General features: G+C 39.2%; 2 protein-coding genes and 1 long non-coding RNA gene across 4 annotated transcripts in view; 2 read left to right on the plus strand and 1 right to left on the minus strand.

Annotated features, from left to right (window-relative positions):
• Positions 1-7618, minus strand: part of LOC102192952 (phosphoribosyl pyrophosphate synthase-associated protein 1-like) — an 11025-nt gene extending 3407 nt beyond the window's left edge. The window contains exons 1-9 of one of the 2 annotated variants that reach the window (XM_013915166.1): positions 7207-7618; positions 6895-6947; positions 5449-5515; positions 5184-5356; positions 4978-5093; positions 4811-4866; positions 4463-4608; positions 3376-3417; positions 634-822 (exon numbers count right to left, since the gene is read on the minus strand). In XM_013915166.1, coding sequence (XP_013770620.1) covers positions 707-822; positions 3376-3417; positions 4463-4608; positions 4811-4866; positions 4978-5093; positions 5184-5356; positions 5449-5515; positions 6895-6947; positions 7207-7289 — 852 coding nt within the window. In that variant the 5' untranslated portion in view covers positions 7290-7618 and the 3' untranslated portion in view covers positions 634-706. Of the gene's footprint in view, positions 1-633; positions 823-3375; positions 3418-4462; positions 4609-4810; positions 4867-4977; positions 5094-5183; positions 5357-5448; positions 5516-6894; positions 6948-7206 lie in introns of those variants that run through there. The other variant, XM_005750097.1, reaches the window with a different exon arrangement.
• Positions 7619-10041: 2423 nt separating this feature from the next.
• LOC102193243 (cytoglobin-1-like) lies at positions 10042-14883 on the plus strand. Its single transcript, XM_005750098.1, has 4 exons — positions 10042-10230; positions 10324-10466; positions 13405-13636; positions 14588-14883. The coding sequence occupies exons 2-4, from the start codon at positions 10324-10326 to the stop codon at positions 14750-14752; spliced, it is 540 nt and encodes a 179-aa protein (XP_005750155.1). The 5' UTR covers positions 10042-10230; the 3' UTR covers positions 14753-14883.
• A 1409-nt stretch (positions 14884-16292) lies between these two features.
• On the plus strand, positions 16293-19509 carry LOC102193529 (uncharacterized). The gene is made up of 3 exons (XR_312190.1): positions 16293-16494; positions 17158-17231; positions 19460-19509. It is a non-coding gene; the product is annotated as an uncharacterized LOC102193529 (long non-coding RNA).

Raw genomic sequence — 19509 nt, forward strand, 5'->3', positions numbered from 1 at the left:
GTGGACAACTTGCGTGCCTCCCCTTTTTTGATTCAGTACATTCAAGAAGAGGTAATGATCCCTGTCAGATCTCTGCTGTGTGTATTCTAGTGACCTGTGGATCACTCAGTCTGTTACAACTTATGTCTAAAAATGTATAGTTTCATACATCGGTTAAAACACTCGACTCCAGGTACACGACGCCCAGCTGGAAACACTTCACATGTTTCAAATGTTGCATATTTGTGATTTATATCGTTATCGGGACAATAGACATCTTATATCCGGATATGAGATTTTGGTCATATTGCACAGCCCTACTTGATTCTATCATCATTATTATTATTATTAGAAGATTTTTATTTTATTTTTTTAAAATGTCAGTTTTCCCATTTTTTGGCTTGGATTAGATCTTTTCACATCCTTTAAAACAGAATTTGATAACTTACAACGAATAAGGAAAAATAAAAAACAAAAATATGTAGCAGAAGATGAAGAGCATACGTAACCAAGTAAAGTAAGGACAGTGCAAAACCAGAATTGCAAAAACACTTGGTGCAGAATGCACTGGATAAATAGACACACCTAAAGGAAGTGACTGGCAGACAGTAAGCATATCACACTTCAAAAAGAACTAGCCAATCATTTTAAAGAAAGCTGTAGTGTTGCATTAGTAGATTTTATCAAGAAAGAGGGCTGAATCATCAGCTAAAGTTAGCCACGGAAGCTAATGGAAATGATAACTAAGGAAGGAGAAGCAGAAATGACCTACCACGATGATCGCAATCCTTCCTCCCACATCCCCAACCACAGTAATGGGAGGTTTCTCTTTGGCCATCATTACTGGAAATGAAAAGAGCAGTTTGCCCATGAGAGCACTTCCAGGAAGTTATGCGTACAGTTTCTCACTTAATCAAAAATAAATCTCAGTAGATTGGGTAAAATGGGTTGAGAAAATTGTTTTTCGATTTAAGCTCATTTTCACTCCAAATCATTGTTTTTTCCATTGCATGCTGTGAATGATTCGTAGAAATGCTGCATTCAATTTAAATTTCAAATGCACTTGATTACACTTTCCCTCCATTCTACCCCTCCTACCCCTAAAAGATTAAACTCAAATGGCAAACATAGTACAAAACATGCCATGCAAAGATCAAATGGCCTAAGGGTTTTCTGCCCAGAATACCCAATCAGAAGACAATGTATACAACCGCCTTGACACACATGTTAGGTTGCCAGGCTGTGGCAGGCATGTGGCAGCACTCTGTATATGAATCAAATAAGCACCACACAGTCTTATTTCACATGGGTCAACAGTGGCAAGCACCGATGAGGGTTTCTTCATACACACTTGCCAGTGTTCTGGGATCAGTCTTCAGTGGAACATCAGTGCTGCTACTTTTACATGCACGCCATAATTTTCCACCCTTTAAAAAAACATACAGTGACTTGGATATAATTTATTTCTATTAAGAAAAGCTCTAATTATCATCAATACTGTCACTGCATCAGTGCTGACGTCCACTATAACACTTCTGGTCTCACATGATATATCACATATCGCTATGTGTTAATAAAACATGAAAGTGCTTCATCTTGTGGCAGATCTTATCATGTCTCTAATTCTCAACTGATGCATTAAAAATTATCCTCAGATAAGGATTGATGCAGTGTACTTAAAGTGGAGAACCATCAGTAACACTCTGACATGTAACCCAAATCAAAAACAGCTGTTTTCTGATTACAGGTATGCATGTAAATGCAGTCATTTAGAGGGTTTTGAGGAAACAATCAACTGATAAACAATCAGCCAGCCAAGCCGATTGTGCAGGAAAAGTATAAAGCAGCAGAGAAAGGTGGAGGCATGCCTTGCAGAACATTTTGCTGAATACCGTGAGTCCCACAGCATCAGAAAACCTGGGAGTGTCACATTCAGTCTTTTATTGCTATCAACCAAAAACAGCAAGAGCCATGTTGTTAGCGGTGCACACACTTAAAATACATTGTCTCGACAGTTTGTTGATGTGCTACAACATTGTCCTGAAAAATGTCTGCTCAGAGGTTTCTGAAATTAATTTCAGATGTCTAAAACGTATTGATACTTTGAGTTATCTGTAGAAAATGTTAAATCAACAGGTTGGCATGCCCAACCTGTCCAAACGGCCTAACAGAGTTAAAGCTTTGCATCACATTAAATATGCCACCCATCAGATCAGCCAGTAACCCATATACAGGAAGTCTGGACTGGTTCTTAGTGTAAAGGGTCAGTGGCTCTGAGCCTATGGGTATTACAGAGTCTTGGAAATGATTTGAGCGAAAGGAGATGGGGTACATCCTGGTTTTTGCTTTGCCCTTGCTAAACTGCTTCAATAAAATATCCTGAATTCAGAAGTCTAAATTTCAGACATTTCTGTTTTAACTCTTTACGTAATCTTGTGAATAAGCAATAAATCTTTTAATACTTCTTACATGTTACCCTCAGGCCTTAAAATTAACAGATCCCTGGGACCTATATTCTTTTCCTGGCCACCAACGTACAACCTAGCAAAATTACCAAGAGCAAGCATCACAAGAGGAGAGCTGCCATTAACCAGTGTGGCTGACAAATGGTACTTAACCTACAAGGCTACTCAGCCAAGCAGGATAGACACTGGGAGCACCACCAGCTCAAGAACCAAGGTCTGCATTATCTGTTGGGAGCATTGCTTGGAATCAAAAACATGGTCCCTTTAAAAGAAAAGCTGGTCCAGACCTGTAGGAGTAACTGACCGATCCAACACTATTCAATAATAAAATAGGTTATCTGATCCAGCATATTAAAACTGCTACGATTATGCTATATGCTATAATTCACTAACCATCCCATTCACAACATCTTTTGTTCCCGTCGCTGGATGTTAGATTTCAAATGCATGCGTTACTGTTTTATGACATGCAGTTATGACCAAATGTTAATCAGGTTTTTAAGGGCGGGTTTTTTATGGGTGCACAATGTGTTGATTGGCAAGATGAGTCCAGATGTTCAACTACAAAATAAAAACAGAAAGAATGTTTGGTATGGTTCTGGTTTGATTTATGGATTTGGAGTTTAAAAAACAAAATAAAGTAAAATAAAAATCAGAACACAACAAAAAAAAGAGGGTTTTGACCATCTTGTAGAACTAGCTGTCTGGAGTCACAGAAATGTGGCATAATGCAAACAGTATATCGAAACTGAAATTAACTGGTCTTTTAATTCGTTTGAGCACTAATCATCCACTTTGTTTTTACAGACCTGAATCCAGACTGTATTTTCACAAGATGCAACACAAACCCTTTGTTTATACATGCAAATTGAGGAACCATTTGAAGAGGAATCATTTCATAGTCAGATGTAAATTAATTTTACGGTCGTACTTGGAAGTTCTATGCCAGGGAACGGAGCTTGTTGTTTGCCTGCTATTGTCAACAAATAAACACCACGTTAAACACAAATGCACAAATATTTGACACGACACAACACATGACGCCAGGACTTGAAAAATCCTCTGCTCGGCCTGACGGGAATTTAAAAAGCGACACAACAAATCAGACTGATTCTAATAAGAAAAATTAAGGATGAAGCCATTTGTGAGTTGCAGTTCCAAAAGAGGATTTTTTAAGTCAAGGTTAAAAGCACAACGCTGTTGGTTTTTTGTTGGTTTTTTTAAACAAAATAATCAACTAAATATTGGACACAAATTTGGAGTCATTTGCCAACGACACACTCATTTGACATTAATTCAGATTCAGAGTTAGCACTATAAAAGCTTCACCCAGTCACATGTATTCGCACCAAAAAAAAAAAAAGTTAAAATTAACGTGGCAAGAAACAAGCAGAAGACTGCGCTTTTATGATTACATTGTAGTTTACACTTTGTAAGTTAGGAACTGCAGCTTGCCGATGCAGCATGAGTCAAAGTAGCTCATCTGTAGAAACGAAATCATGCACTAACAAAAAATAAATAAAAAACAAAAATCAGTTACTTGCAGTATGGCTGATGGTATGAGTGAGAAACGGCAGAATCGTCAGCTCAAAACAGGTTAGCATGAGTAAGAGCTGTATTTTGTCTGTTTTCCCACAGAAGACATTTTAAACTGCTACAGTAGCTAAAACACAGGTGAACTCTACCATGACTGCATCCCACTGACTTTGATGCTGTTGCGCATGTTAGCTAATTGTCATAGCTTCCTGTGACGCTTAAGCCATCATTAATAAACTCATCAATCCACCTGTGCTTTTTCTGCTTCTAAATGTCTGCTGTGAAAAGGTCTGTTAAATTATAAATACAATGAAGTGCTAACATTAAAAATTCAGACAACTGAAGAGTTAAACTAGGAGAAAATTCTCAAAGAAACAATAAATAATGCAAATCATCAGTGCTGGTAATATCTATGGAGCACTTAAGCTACAAGAAAAATTATAAAAATTAAACATAAATGCTTTTCATATGGGTTTTCTTACAAGGAAGCTCCAGGCCTGTGTGTCCTGTTGTGTTGCGTACACATGGTGGGGAGTGTCTTCCATCAGCCATGTCAGACTCTGAACACTGAGCTTCGCCGTGGATCACAGCCAGACCAAGACGCAGTCTTTCTGCATAGGACTGAGCCCTAAAAATAGTAATAATAATAATTAACAATTAGTCAATTACAACATTATTATTATTACCAGTAACAACATGTATATATATGCACGTTAGTTATACATATGTATCTAAATATGCATGCATAGAATAGGACAGAAATTATTTTTGCAATATATATCTGATGTAAAGATTATCAGAAATTATCAGTGGTGTATTGCATCAGTTACCTTTTAGCTGCAGCAGGGGACTTTGCCACAATGATGGCATTTCTGTAATCAGGGATCTGGCAATAAAGAGTGTAAACAGTTTTGTTAGACTTATTGATGGAGTTCTGGACTGAGTGATCCACAGGTCACTAGACTACACACAGCAGAGATCTGACAGGGATCATTACCTCTTCTTGAATGTACTGAATCAAAAAAGGGGAGGCACGCAAGTTGTCCACAGGAAAGCTGAAGAAGCCCTGGATCTCCTTCTGATGCAAGTCCATGGTGATTATGTGTGTTAATCCTTCAGAGTAAAAGACATCAAATAATCAAACTCAAATAAAGATTCTTTGAACAAATCACAGATTGAGGTTTTCTTTTTTGCTATTTTTACCTGCTTTGGCTAACATGGAAGCTAACAACTTGCACACTATTGAGCCCCTTTTTCTCATCTTGCACTGCTTGCTGTAGGGGAAGTAAGGAATAACTCCAATGATGTTTTTTGCACAAGAGGTCTTGAGGGCATAAGCCATGACAAGCAGCTCCATGATGGCTGTGTTCACATCCCTGATTGTAAAAAAAAAAAAAAAATCAGATGACTCTGTTTGGTGATAATCTAATAACCTTTTTAAATGTTTGGCACATCCTACTATACTCACCGTGGGATGGTCTGGATAATGAAGATGGTCTGTCCACGAACAGATTCTTTTACATCCACTCGAGTCTCTGAACAGAGAACATACTTCACCAATACTTTTTAATACACATTTGTTGTTTATTTGAGCAACAGAACACGCGATGTTGTACATTTACGTCTCATGACCTAAAAACTGATGAAATCTTGTAGCTCTATTACATGAACAATGTGCTATTTTTGATGGATTCCATTAATTTCTGCAACAGTCGTGTCGTATTAATACCCATGCCCTACTCCACAGCAATCCTGTGCCAACAACTTTTAATGCAACTATCAGGAAAGCTCTGCTTTCCCTAATGAAACAAACAGTGGTACAGATACTGATAATCTGAGCTAAAATGTCCTAGATCAATTTCTTCATTGACCATTCATACTACACCAAAACTAGTAAATAATTGATAAACACATCAATAACATAAAAGTTCCTGATTTTCCACTATCTACTATAGAAATGTGATTCAATGGGACTACTGCAGGAATAAAATAGGAAGTTTTCTGTTAATTAGCAAAGGCTTTCTATTTTATAACAACAGGACAGCCTGTTCGTGAATAACCAGAACTCTTCCTTTAATTTTACACATTATATTCTAACAATTTAACTGTACACGACAAACAGTCGTGCTGACAGATTTCTTTCATTACAACAGCAGCATTTCTTTATCTTATAGAAAAATGAACCATGTTATTGAAACTACATGTATTGATCTTATATTAAGATATGTCAGGTATTATATAAGCTTAAACTTCTTTACACTGACAGTAAGCAGTTTTGCTTGTTCAGATTCAAGGTCAAACTGGGCTGTAGTGTCCCATGATACAAAATGAGTTTGGCATCCCTGATCTAGAGGATACTTCTATTTATATAGCACCAAATCACAACAACAGTTGCCTTGGGGTGCTTTATCTTGTAAGATAAAGACCCTACAATAATATAAAGGAAAGTCCAACAATCAGATGAGCCCCTAGGAGCAAGCACTTGGCGACAGTGATCATTGGGAGTGAGGTATTAAAATAAGAGGGGAAAAGTCATGGACAAGCTGTTTATAAAGTCCACTTCTGGTGAGAAATCAGCTTATCAAGCAGAACAAATTGAAATACCAAGTCTGAACTGAACTTACACCTGTCCCTGAAAATTGCACTTACATTATACATTTGATAAAAAGGAAAAATTCAAATACCAATCTGAAACTGACCATTTCGAAACAACAAATAGTGATTAAAAATATCAACTACAGTAACTTTAGCACACAATCTCTAACTACCCTCACCTACTTGTGTATCAGATCACAAGCCTACATTTTCTGGTCAATGTTTCTGGTTTCTGGTCAGGTTTTATCTGAATTCAGATAAAACCTGACCAGAAACATTTGGAATAAAATTGCATATAAAGCCATAACACCCTGCTCACCTCTGTTAGACTCCTGGAAGACCACAGACTTCCCCAGCTCCACACCCAGACGCCTGTGAAACATGAGCACAACATGGCAACCTAATGGTCATCTGCCAGCTGCAGAGTTTCAACACACAATATCAGGCTTTCACCACACGACTAATTCATTCATCCACGCATTACAGACCACACTCACTATGCATGGTAAAGAGTCAGCAGTGAAGTTTTTCCACAATTATCACCGACCAACAACCTAAAGAAGCACTATTAGTGGCATTAAATATTAACTAGCAGTCAGTCTTAACACTAACGGTTCAAAGCATTACTTACTCTGTTATTTTCTTGGCTAATTCTGTGCATGCTGCAGAGGAGTTTGCAGAAAATACTCGATAAGCACTTTTAGCGACATTCATTCTGGTGTTTAACTTGACAGGCACTGTCAACAGCTCAACCTTATTCCTTCTAACCACTTAGTTTCTTCTCCTTTTTTCTCTGACGTAGTCGTTAGCTTGCTCGCTCGCTAGCTGGCTCAAATTAGCCTGCTAGGGGAGCGGATATACCCAGAATGACCGTCAGAGTGCGGCACAAAGTTAGCTAAAACATAGCAGTAAAATAAGCATTGCTTATTTTGGTTTGTCAAATTATTGTCGCAGTTTTCGCCGGAAGTCTACTGACACCTGCCTCTCTCTCAGGTAGCAATGCAGCTTATAATGTTAACTACGGAATCCCCGTCGGGTCAGTCTTAACCGCGGATCAAAAAACATAAATTCAGTTGTACTGAATGTCAGACGGCGGTTTTCTTTAGGGATACTAATAATCTGGTAATAATTTGGTTAACCAAGAGATTACATTTATTAAGCAATAGTTTAATAACACACTGAAAAATATTCTGTTAAAAAAGTAATTTATTCAGAGCCAAAATATAGTTGAGCAAAATGTGAACATAGTCAAGTGACTAGATGAACTCGTCATTTCATATTATTGCATATTGTCTATGTAAGATTATATTTTTCAGTTTTTTTAAACACTTAACTGTTTTGGCAGGCCAAGTAGGTTAAAGCTTTTAAAAAAATTAATCACGGAGTTCAATTATTTACTGTACTACGGTCAAAGTAGCATAAAATATGTGTACTCCAGCAAATTTACAAACTTTCTAATTGAAATAATAATAATTCATATTATTTTATATTCATATACTACAGGTTTTTTAATTTTGGTTAATATATGATATATGAAATATCTTGTTGTCATAGATTAATCATAGTGCGATTGTCAGTCACTTAAGATGAGATGACCATAGTTTACTGCCCAAACTAAGATAGCGAACTGTGTGAAAGAAAGAAAAAAGAAAATAAAGACACTATAAAGCGTTATTACCACAACTGTCCAGTAGATGCCACCAATGCTGTACTGACTGCAGTTACAGCAGTTATTCTTTTGGATGATAATATCATTGTTTTTCTTAAGAGAGTGGGTTAAAGGTTTGTGAAAAAGGGTCTAAATTTACTGTGGGTGTGAACACCACTAGAGATTCAAGGAGTCACGAAGTGTTTACAGAGGTATGTGGATTTGTCTACATAAACCTGTAAAAATAAAGTTTTTTGATCCCAAAGTTTATCCACAATAATACTCTGACCTGGGGCCACAGGTCACAGCATGCACATGAACAACATACCATCCTTTAATTATGTGGCTTCTTGTACACCTTACAACCATGACGGGATGCAATATCTTGTATACCACTGGTTTAATGTGATGCTTATAATTACTGTTATAACTTGTAAGACAGTGGTGGCAAGGCAGCCATGGTGGTGCTGATCTTTGGACAATGTAAAGGAGCAAATGTAAAGCCCTGACTGTACGCTTACACGAGGTTGACGAGTAGCCTACACGGTTAGGATCGTGCGCATAGTCATGATCTTGACGAGCCAGCTTGAAGGTCACATGCCTGCATTATAATGAGCTTCACACATGAACTGATGGTGCATGTGTCACGGCCTGGGCTCTATAGCTCCTCTTCATATCCCCCCCCCCCCGGCTCCAATCAGCATGCACACCTGTGGCTCATCATCTCATCACCGGAAGCATCACTCTGCAGTCTCTCTGACAAACCGTTCTGCTTGAAGCACTTACCCATCACCTTGTTGTCTACCTGCCCAGCTCAGGCCACTTGCTCTGATTGCCTTCAGTTCCATTCTGTTGCCTGCCCAGCTCACTGCATGTCAAGTTGTGTCCTGTGTGCTCTGCTTTTGATCACGAAACCCAGATCTCATTGTAATGTTTCTCACTGCCCACCTTAGGAGCAATAATTCCCCATCTCCCGTGTTACACTATCCCCCTGTTCATTTCCCCTGTTTAATTGGCACTGCTTCTGCAGACGGGGTAAGGGAAAGCTATTTGAATGGTTGGTTATGATACATCTACCTTAAGTCTACTTTTTTTTTCACCAACTTGAATGGCATACTATCAACTCTGTCAATGTTTAACGCAGAGTTGTACATTGTACCTCCCCTTGTAAGACAGTTGATATTACCTAAGTCACAGTGTGTGGTCTTGTGTTTGCTCTCCTCCCGTATTTACCTCCCAGATTCCAGGCTACCTGGGTCCTGGTTGGCCAATTCATTATAAAACAGCAATAACAACTTACTCAAGCTTTTTTTTAAACACATGGAAGCGATATATCCTTATACTGATAACACCAACCACAGCAAAGCTACACATGTTTGCTTTTGAAGGAAGAAAATGAAAAAGTTAAAGCACAAAACACCTTATTATTATTAATATTATTATTATGATTTTTATCTATGTATTTATTTTTTCATTTACATAAAGGGAGCTTGTGAGAAATTCAATATCATTCCAGGTTATTCTCCTGGAAAGTCTGCATGAGGGACTCTAGAGGTAAAACAAGTTAAGAGTGCACCTTTATCTTATTTTACCATGCTGACATTACACTGTATCTGCGCTCACACATTATGTGCATGACATATCCGGCTCCCTTGCTTGGGATTTGTTTCTGATCTCATCGTATTTTCATTAAACACCACCTACAAAGGTGAGGCGGGCAGAGGGAGAGAAGGGGAAGAGAAGGAGGGAGGCAGGGAAGGGAGAGTGTATAAAGAGAGAGTACAGAGGCTCCTCCTCATTCGCTGCTGCGTGTGTTTCTTGTGTGATTTTTTTTTTCCTAGCCCGTTCTTCACTCACACTCTCGCTCAGCAGAGATTCAGAGGTCGGGAGCAGAGATTCTCACAGGGACAAGGGGTGGAAAACAGGAAACTGCTTTTCCCTTCTGCCACCACATAGGAGACACAAACAAGAGGAAAAGACATCAACAACAACAACAACAACAAAAAGGTACAAATTGTGTTTATTTGCCTGAGGGGGAGGGGTGCTCTCATCAGCCCTGCCTTCTGCATGTGCTCAGCTCACTACACACTGTGTTTCCAGATGGAGAGGACGCAGGGAGACGGAGAGGTGGACCACCTGGAGCGGCCAAGCCCGCTGACTGACAAGGAGAGGGTGATGATCCAGGCCTCCTGGGGAAAAGTCTACCAGAACTGTGATGATGTCGGGGTGGCCATACTAGTCAGGTATTTCCTTTTCTATGTATGTTTGAGGAAATATCTAATTCACACCAAAATAATAAAAAGAGTACTGTGAAAAATGTTATCTATAATTAACAGGAATGTTATATTTGAACAATTTTAACATCCTTTTTTATGGCTATGCATCTATTTACTCACATGCTGAGTAAATATAGCACAAACAGTGTAATATCACCTATTTTGAGACTTTGGTATGAAAGTTCTTTCCATCTTTATTATATAGTTCACCACACGTAAGTTAAGGTTTGCCTTTTACCCCCTTTTACCGTCAGCGCACAAGCAGGAGCCAATAAAAAAACAGCTGATGCTTGTTTGTTCCCCTGTGCAGACTTTTTAAAAAAAAAAACTTGCTTCCTCAAAATCCAGGATACGCTCAACTTCAATGAGCTTGCTGACTTTTACAGGTTTTACAGTCATCTCTTTAGATGTGACGCTCTCTTAATCCTGTTTGTTAAGTTGTTAGGGCAGAGGTCAAACATTTAAACCCCATCTGTGCCCATGAAAGGGGCACACTCCCTCTCAGAAGAGGTTCTGATTGAATGCCTGTATAGAGGGCTTGGCAACCTATGGCAGCATGACTCCATCACCAGCTGTAAGACATTTAAAATCCTCCTCTTTTCTCTATTACAGTGGATACATACACAGCAGGTATTCAGTCTTTCATATATTTACTACATCATATTTTATTGATTTGCTGGTTGATTCCTGCACTTACCACACTTTCATTTTTTCACATTGAAAGTTAAGCAAAGCAAATGTTGCAAAAATCATCCATGTGCAGGGATTTCGCAGAAGTGTGACGGCTTTGAATGGAATTCTTGTGTGACGAGATTCGATGCACGACAGAGCATGCCTTTATAATCCGTTCTGACTGCAGGAGGTGAAAGTTGAGAGGGAGTGTAATACTGTATTTATACAATCACCATTAGTAATGTAGTTTTCACAGATTGTTGAAAAGATGGAATTTAGCTGCTGCGCTTTCCTACAGAAACAGAAAATAGTATAAAAAAGTATTTAAAATATGTCCTTTCATATTGTCTTGCTTATATTCCATCACTAATTTCCTGCGACCTTCGGGAATTTGATTAATAAAGTCCGATTGATATCCGTGTCCTGGCAAAAGTCTCCTTCAGCCAGCGAGAAAAGATCCTGCCACCGTGTCCAACTTCAAGCCTAACGCTGCAAATCCTTCAAACTCGTCGGCTTTATGGTCGTCAGATAGGATCTAAAGTAGCAAATCTCAGCGCTCTGTCTCTGAAATGAAAAACTTTCTATCACTTCAGCTCTTCATTTAGTCTCGAAATAAGATAAGGAAGGATTAAGAACCAATGACCATATGAAAAACTAATGAGGCTATTTATATGCAACCACAGGTCACATGCAATTACAAAGACAGAAAGATTAAACAGCACGGTTCATTATTTTGCTCCGGCACTTGCAGAAGCCCATACACCCAGGATTGAAAAATGAATGCGCCGCCTCCCAACCTCCTTCCCTCAGATGTTTAAGTTCACGAGTAAAACTTTAATATCGAGCCATATGTTGCAGATCTGACAGTGTAAATCCGCACTTCCTTTTTCTGTTAGTTGCTCTACAGACAGGGAGGAGATGGGATATCTCGATCCGATAGCCAAAAACCAGATGCTTTGGCCCTCTTCCCAGACTGTGGGAGGGGGTAAGTTTTTAGGTTCCTCATTGTTAATTCACTCTGATACTTCTGAGTGTCAAAGAAAACATCTTTAAAAGGACTATTTGCTGTCTTCAGAAAGAGCGCAGCGATATTAAATTCTCGACCCGGAGCTTAAACTGAGATGAGAAACTGAGTATTCCAACATAAGTATAACTTTGTTTCTGTCTTTGCAGGAATTATAATTTCAGTGTCACTCAGAAAGAAAAGGAAGTATCAGGTGTGATCATAGCAACCTTAGTAAGCATGGAATACCCACACCCTCATCTGTAATAAGCATGTTGCTTTTTTTTGGAAAGTATGCAGGATCATGTTTTTTTAAGTCCTGACAGGAACCAGAGCAGAACTAGAAACATCAGCCAACAGGTTCCCAAACGAGGAGCGGCGAGGGTGGGTGGCTTGAAAACAATGTGTATGAGGAGACAGGTTTCATGTTCCTGATATTAATTTTGTCATTCCATCCCAAGGAATGGGTAAAATAACAAATATTGACATTGATAACAGGACTGGAACTGTTTTTCTTTAAAAACAATAGAGTTATTCATCACACTGGGTTTTCAGGTACGAAATAGGGATACGCATATGTATACTACCTTATAAGTTGAATGGCAAAGGGCCTTAAACTGCAAATACAATAAGAAGTCTCCATCCATTCATTTATCAAAGCAAAAACAGTTATGAAACAGAGAAGCTCCCAGAATATCAGAGTTAGTGCACGCTTTGGGATTCTTTATCTGATGCTACAAGATTTACTTTCCTTCTCCAGTGTGACATATTAATTGGTTTGGAAAGCAAAGGAAGCTATAACTTCATTTATGATGATAACTATTTCATATTTAGTCATTTAGTCAGTATTCCTCATTTTTATTTCATAAACCTAACCACAGCTGTTGTTTAGTACAACAGAACTTGTGAAATCACTGTGTAAAGTATCTATTTATTCAGCTCTTTGCCATGATCACAGCTCTGCAGCTGGACTCTTCCCTTTAGGTTGTAAATCCTTTGCAAATGTATGGAAACCACACTGCACAGTATCAGTTTAATGCAGTTATTTTACACTAAAAGTATGCAGCACCCTTATACATGCGCTAGTGTTTACTCGTGTTATCTTGCCAACTTGACAAGGGAACGTGGGTTTATAGGATGAGGCTGCAGGCAGAAGGAAGATGAGAATAGTACAGCAGTTACACGTATGTATATATATCGTATCTTTCATTTAGCACTCCTCCTTTGCAGATTCTTTGTCAACTTCCCCTCCTCCAAGCAGTTTTTCAACCAGTTCAAGCACATTGAGGACGCGGAGGAGCTGGAGAAGAGCGCCCAGCTCAGGAAGCATGCTCGGAGAGTTATGAATGCCATCAATACACTGGTGGAAAACCTTGACAACTCAGATAAGATGGCGTCGGTGCTGAAGCTAGTGGCCAAGGCCCATGCACTCCAACACAAGGTGGAGCCTGTGTACTTCAAGGTAAAGAAAACAGTGCGTGAACAGCTGTGCAGAAAGCACGCTCCAAGACATTAGTAGAAAAAAAACCTGTCTTTCATTCTGCACCATGTGCTTCTGTAGAGTCACGTATTTACAGTCAGTCAGTTTAATAGGTTAGCATAAAATGATCAATAAATCATTTTGCATTCACAGGAAATGATACAATGTGAGACAAATGTGATAAATGTCAAGCATACGAGGCATGTCATCACCCCCAACCAGTCATGATGGCCGCCCCTCCCTGAGTCTGGTTCTGGTAGAGATTTCTTCCTGTTAAAAGGGAATTTTTCCTTCCCACTGTTGCCAAGTTCTTGCTCAGAAGGGATTGGTTGATTGTTGGGGTTGTCTCTGTATCATTGGGTTTTTACCTTACAGTGTAAACCACTTTATATTATGTTCATCATTAAACTCCTCTTTCCTGCCATAATTTTGTGACTTGGTTTTGCTTCCTGTCCTTTGATTCTTTTATGTTTTTTCTCTTGCATGTAGTTTTAAGCAGATACATAATGCACAGTCAATTGTTGTGAGCTCGTGAACAGAAACCAGCTGCACACCGTTTAATATGATGCACAACGCAGCTGTTTGGACCAGGAAACCAGATTAATTAGCTGAGAGCGCCAGAGACTGCTAGCAACCCTTCCCATCTGAGATTCCTTTGATTCAGCATTGAAACATAGAGTTACATGAAACAACTGACACTAAATAAGAAGATAAGAGACAGCTAGTGTATTTGCAAATTTGATGAACAGTTCCATACATCAGACCAAAGATAACAAGCACAACTCAATCCCTTGCAGTCTGTATATTGTACATATTATGCTTTCGTTGCTTCAACTGTACAAAAACCCGAGACTGGGGGTCAACATTTTCAGGGAAAAACAAGTCAAAGCGCTCCATCAATGTCCTGAGCACATTTGTTTGTGTCTTACTCAGATTCTGAGCGGTGTAATCCTAGAAGTCCTGGGAGAAGAATTTCCAGAGGTCATCACACCTGAGGTGGGCGCAGCATGGACAAACCTCTTGGCCACGGTTTACTGCAGTATCTCTGCCATCTACAAGGAACTGGGCTGGGAAAAGCTCTCAACCTCGACTGGTTGAACGTTTTAAACTTGGACTACCCATATGGAAAAGAAGTAGTAAAATTTTCTTAGAAATATACACGCTCTCTAATAGTAAAAGTTAGTTTTATATACATACATATCGTAATACTATGATTTACTCATGATTGTGTCCATTTTCTGTTTTTCTGGTGTCGTAGTTTGAATTTTTTTTAATGTTGCATGAGAAAAATGTGAAATGGCCACTTTCATATGTAAATTGATGGTATAAAATATAAGCCTTGAGAATTACACATATAAAACAAACATTTACTCGTTTTTTGTTTGGGTTTTTTTTAATTTTCTATTTCTTTTCCACATAGGCAGGCATGCGGGGAAACCTTCTGATTTCCCGGCTTCATAGGACATTAATCAGTTGACTCTAATGTGAGATACAGCTTGATGTAATCTAAGATCATCATGGGACGTCCACTCTTACGTGCGGTTAGTAAAGTGGGTTTCTAGTGTGTATAAGAGAGGGAGAGACAGAAAGAAAGAGAGGGAGAGAGGGAAGAATAAAAAAAATCAGCTCACCTTCTTACATTTGTACTCTTGTAAAAAGCTAAACCATTAAAAGGAGAGAGAGCAAAGAGGAAGAAAATGCAAACATAGACCCACCAGTGGACTAGAGGTCACATTTGACTTGGATGTGCCTTCTGCTGAATGTGTATATCTCGAAACAGAAATGTAAACAGCATTCTTTCTAAACAGTATGATGTCTTTCAGATGTTTAATCTTATCAGTCTGTATCCACTTGTAGCCACTTTATTAGCTCTTAAGTATACGAGACGTTTTTACATTTTTACATTTAAATGTGGCGATTGTACATTTTTCATCATGGCTCACGTTTGTATCTGTAATTGATTCAATTTTCAAATAAAAAGAAAAGCCTCTGTTTATCTGCTGCTCCAATGTGACCCTCCTGTCACTACACACTCGTGGGCATACCGACAAAATTACACCTTTCTTTTCTATTCCTTGCCCCACTGCTCCCTTATTCTGTGCTTGAGTCAGCAGTGCTAAGTATAAGTGGCTTAGCTGCCGACAGTCCGTATTTATACCCTCATTTATCCCACTATGTGCTCTCTTTTCATAATATATTGTAGGAACACTGGACTTGGCCTGCGGAGAAGTCATTAGAGGGTCTGGTTTTGGTATATTTAGAAGCAGTCCCATGATATGTTCTAAACATTCACTGTTTCCCAAGTTATGTTTGAGCACAATAATATTGAACTAGATAATCCACTTATAAAACAATGTAAGCTGATTGGTATGTTGATCTTTAGGCTCATGTTGCGAAGCTACCCTGTTGCCCCCGTTACATAATTCTGCCTATCCTCAACTGAAAAAAAGACAATATACTGATGAGATGGATTTAGCATGCTGTGCTAATGACATGGTGGTAAGGGTGGGCTGTTTTTAGAACAGCAACTCACAGCATGCTCTGTTTACCTCGTAGTCCTGCCAGCGAGATCTAACCCCCCCTCCTTGATCCTAGCTAATCCTCCATGGTAATCTCCCCAATCATGTGTGAGCGCCAAGGCAGGAATAGTCAGATTGTTACACCACAAACTCTGCCTTTTACCATTCAAGCCTTTCAATGGCGGAAGACGGTTCAGTGCTCTGAACCACCAGCGTTCCCAAGGCAGGAGATCCTTGGGGTAGAGCCATGTGTACGACTATGATGGTCCTCACCACCATTGCTCTCATCCTACGACAGAGGTTCTCCAACAAAATCAAACCGTGAGTCAAACTTTATAAACCCCCATTTGAATTTTCACATCTAGAAATGTTGTTTTATTTTTGCATTTAACCCCCTCATGTCAGTATTTGCTTTAGCAAATGCCTGAAAGAATAAAGAGGAAATTTACTTTGAGCCATTGGAGAAACACATTAAATAGCTCATTAAATAATTGACACAAAAACTATACTTTTAGCACATAAAAGCCATATCTGTTTCATATGAGGGGAACAGCGTGAGAGACTGGTTTTCATTGATTCGAAATCAGCCATGTGATTATTTTAGGGCTTGCTTCGAGCAACAGCGCGGTGGATTAAGTGGCTGGCTATGTAACGACAGTGTATTCCAGCTTTTTTTAATGGAGACATGAATGGAGGAGGAAAAAAATATCAGTGCTCTTGAGTTTATGGCTACTAATTGACTTTAAGTGCAATCATCTCAGGCCCCTGGCCCTGCTTACCCACTCACACTGCAATAGCAAACAACGCCAACGGCTACAGCACCGTGGAGCACGGCAGCATCTAGCTCACTATTAAGACTGAAAAAAGCAAACAGAAATAAATGAAACAGGAAAAACTGTGCGCACATTTTCCATCATCCAGATCTCAAGATTTTATCATGATAAAAGTGTACATTGTGCTCTTGTTATGTATCACCTCCCACAGGCAGAGAGAGGAGTTTGAGGAAGACGTGCCATACATGAAGAGCAACGGAGAAACAGAAACAGAGAAATGACTGGGTAAGAAAACGCAAACAAATGACCTGAAGGGAAGCATACTGAGAAAATGCAACACCTTTTCTTCAAATTCGAGAACATGCGAGCGACAGATTAAAAAGCGGCAGACAACAAGATCCGATGGCTTCTTTAGTGCTTAGCGCTGGCCAGGTTCCAAAGTTTTAGGATTTACAATTCCCGTAATTCAACTTACAGCCCAGGTTGTTAAATGCTGTTGAAACTGTCAAACATGCATGTCATCCTTCTACTGGCCTGACATGAGATAACATCCACTGGGTGTTGTTATTGCAGCCTTGAAAAATGTTCTCTGTTTACAGGTTGTTAAATCGCAGCAAACCTCCAGTGCTCATTAAAACACTGTTTTTAATGAGGAATCATTCAAAAACGATCAGGATTTTCAAGGAAGTTTTCAGAATCCTGATCTTTTTTGAATGTGCTTGTGATGAAGATTACGCAATATGTTTTGTTCTAGGATTTGACAGCGTTTATACAGTCAGTTTTTAAGAATCCAAATCACACTACAGAACTCAACATATGATATGCACAAAACATTTTTGTTGTAAATCGAAAAGAAAACTCAATTCATTAAATAAAAACATTACAACATAAGACCAACACACCAAAATTGAGAATCACGACGGGTGACGGAAAGACAGGCTGATAATTATGAGGAACTGGTGTGTGTGTGTGTGTGTGTGTGAGAGAGAGAGAGAGAGAGAGAGAGAGAGAGAGAGGAGGGGTTTACAAAGGGGCTTCAGACAAGTGGAGAAAGTGGAGCAGTGGAGCATGTTGGAGAGGCACAGATGCATAAAGAGCCAAGACGCCTGCCCCACATTTGGCTTTTAAGTACTCACTGCTACACTGCTAACACTAAATGATTCAGAGGCAGAAGAAACAATGCACCATCTCTTTAGAGGGTTATTATAAATACATTGCCTTCCTGGAACCGCAGTGTTAAATGCGAATGTGAAAGATCGCTACATAAAATAGTAAACCTGTGCCCCACTGCAGGATGGAGGTTTCATGTAGGTCACAGGCCACCTTAGGAGAGCGCTTTTATGAGGGCAATTGGATTTAGCTGAGTCAGGATGACTATTCCTTCTAAATCATTATTGGCCAATGCCATTCATGACTTTGCAACTAACAGCATTTCAGCACCAAACTGTGTGTTCGCAGTGTTTACAGTTCCAATTGCATAAGTGGAGGAATTGTTTTCCTCTCCAGTGCAGATGGACAAAGTCTGAAATGTCATTGGTGTTTTTTTCTGAACTTCCAGCCATCACTTAGAATGTCATTAGCCATTGCAAACTGGAATTGTGAGTGGAAAACCTCTTCCCACTTTAGTTTATTTTAATTTAGTTTGCTTATGTGTGTCAGATACACCGTGTAGCATTTGATTGCAGTAAATTATTGCCTATAAATAAACTCTCTTTAAAATTTGCAGTGATGTCACGCATTTCAAAATCATTATAGGATCATTTCCAACAGGAGTGAACTGAGGCACGCACCCTCGGTTAGCTTTATCACAGGAGATAATGAGAGAAGTCATAACTTACGTGCATTCTGACACATTCCTGAGTCGATCTAGTCTAACGTGTGCTGGATTTGGGCTGTTCAGTCTGTTATGACAGAGGAAGGAAAAACCCCACTGATAAATCAATTCTGCAATAAAAAAGAAGAAAAAAAAGAAAACATTCCAACATTTCTGACATTCCAGACGCGATATTTTAAACATAGATTGAAAGATCTGCCAGATCCTCTGTCATCTCTAGAACACCTGCAAACGCTGTGCTGTAGTGATGAAACTGAAGGAGGTTTCGTAACTTTTGTAAACCTTCGAAAGATGCACGAAGAACAGAGATGCCTGCCTCACATTTGGCTTTTGAGGACTCACTGTTACTACGCTAAATGATTCATGGGCAGAACAGCAATCCATCATCTCTTTGGAGGGGTAGTATAAATACATCACCTTCCTGGAACCGCACTGCTAAATGCCGGTGTAGAGGAACTTAATAAAGTAGTTGACCTCCATAATGAACCACAGCATGTTAGCTTCATGAATCATCTTCTGGAGACACCTGTTTTCCCACATCATTCATGACTTTGCATTTAATATTTACATTTTTTTCCCAATTACTTGCTCATCCTCCCCTGCAGACGTCATTTGTTAAATCTTAAGTTGAATAAGCCAGAAAACAAGTCTTAATTTATTTTGTGCTTCTTTTTTTCAGTGGCCTCTTGATGTCAACACTTGTTCCACTGATGCTACAGGACAGACTTC

Source organism: Pundamilia nyererei, unplaced genomic scaffold, assembly GCF_000239375.1.
Source record: "Pundamilia nyererei isolate P.nyererei 1_Seehausen unplaced genomic scaffold, PunNye1.0 scaffold00261, whole genome shotgun sequence".
In the NCBI taxonomy this organism is placed as follows: domain Eukaryota; kingdom Metazoa; phylum Chordata; class Actinopteri; order Cichliformes; family Cichlidae; genus Pundamilia; species Pundamilia nyererei.

Excerpts from the sequence above, each read along its gene's own strand:
- LOC102193243 (XM_005750098.1), top strand. The coding sequence starts at position 10,324 with ATGGAGAGGACGCAGGGAGACGGAGAGGTGGACCACCTGGAGCGGCCA. Across the intron at positions 10,467-13,404 it reads GGGGTGGCCATACTAGTCAG|ATTCTTTGTCAACTTCCCCT; the intron begins GTATTTCCTTTT and ends CCTCCTTTGCAG. Across the intron at positions 13,637-14,587 it reads TGGAGCCTGTGTACTTCAAG|ATTCTGAGCGGTGTAATCCT; the intron begins GTAAAGAAAACA and ends TGTCTTACTCAG.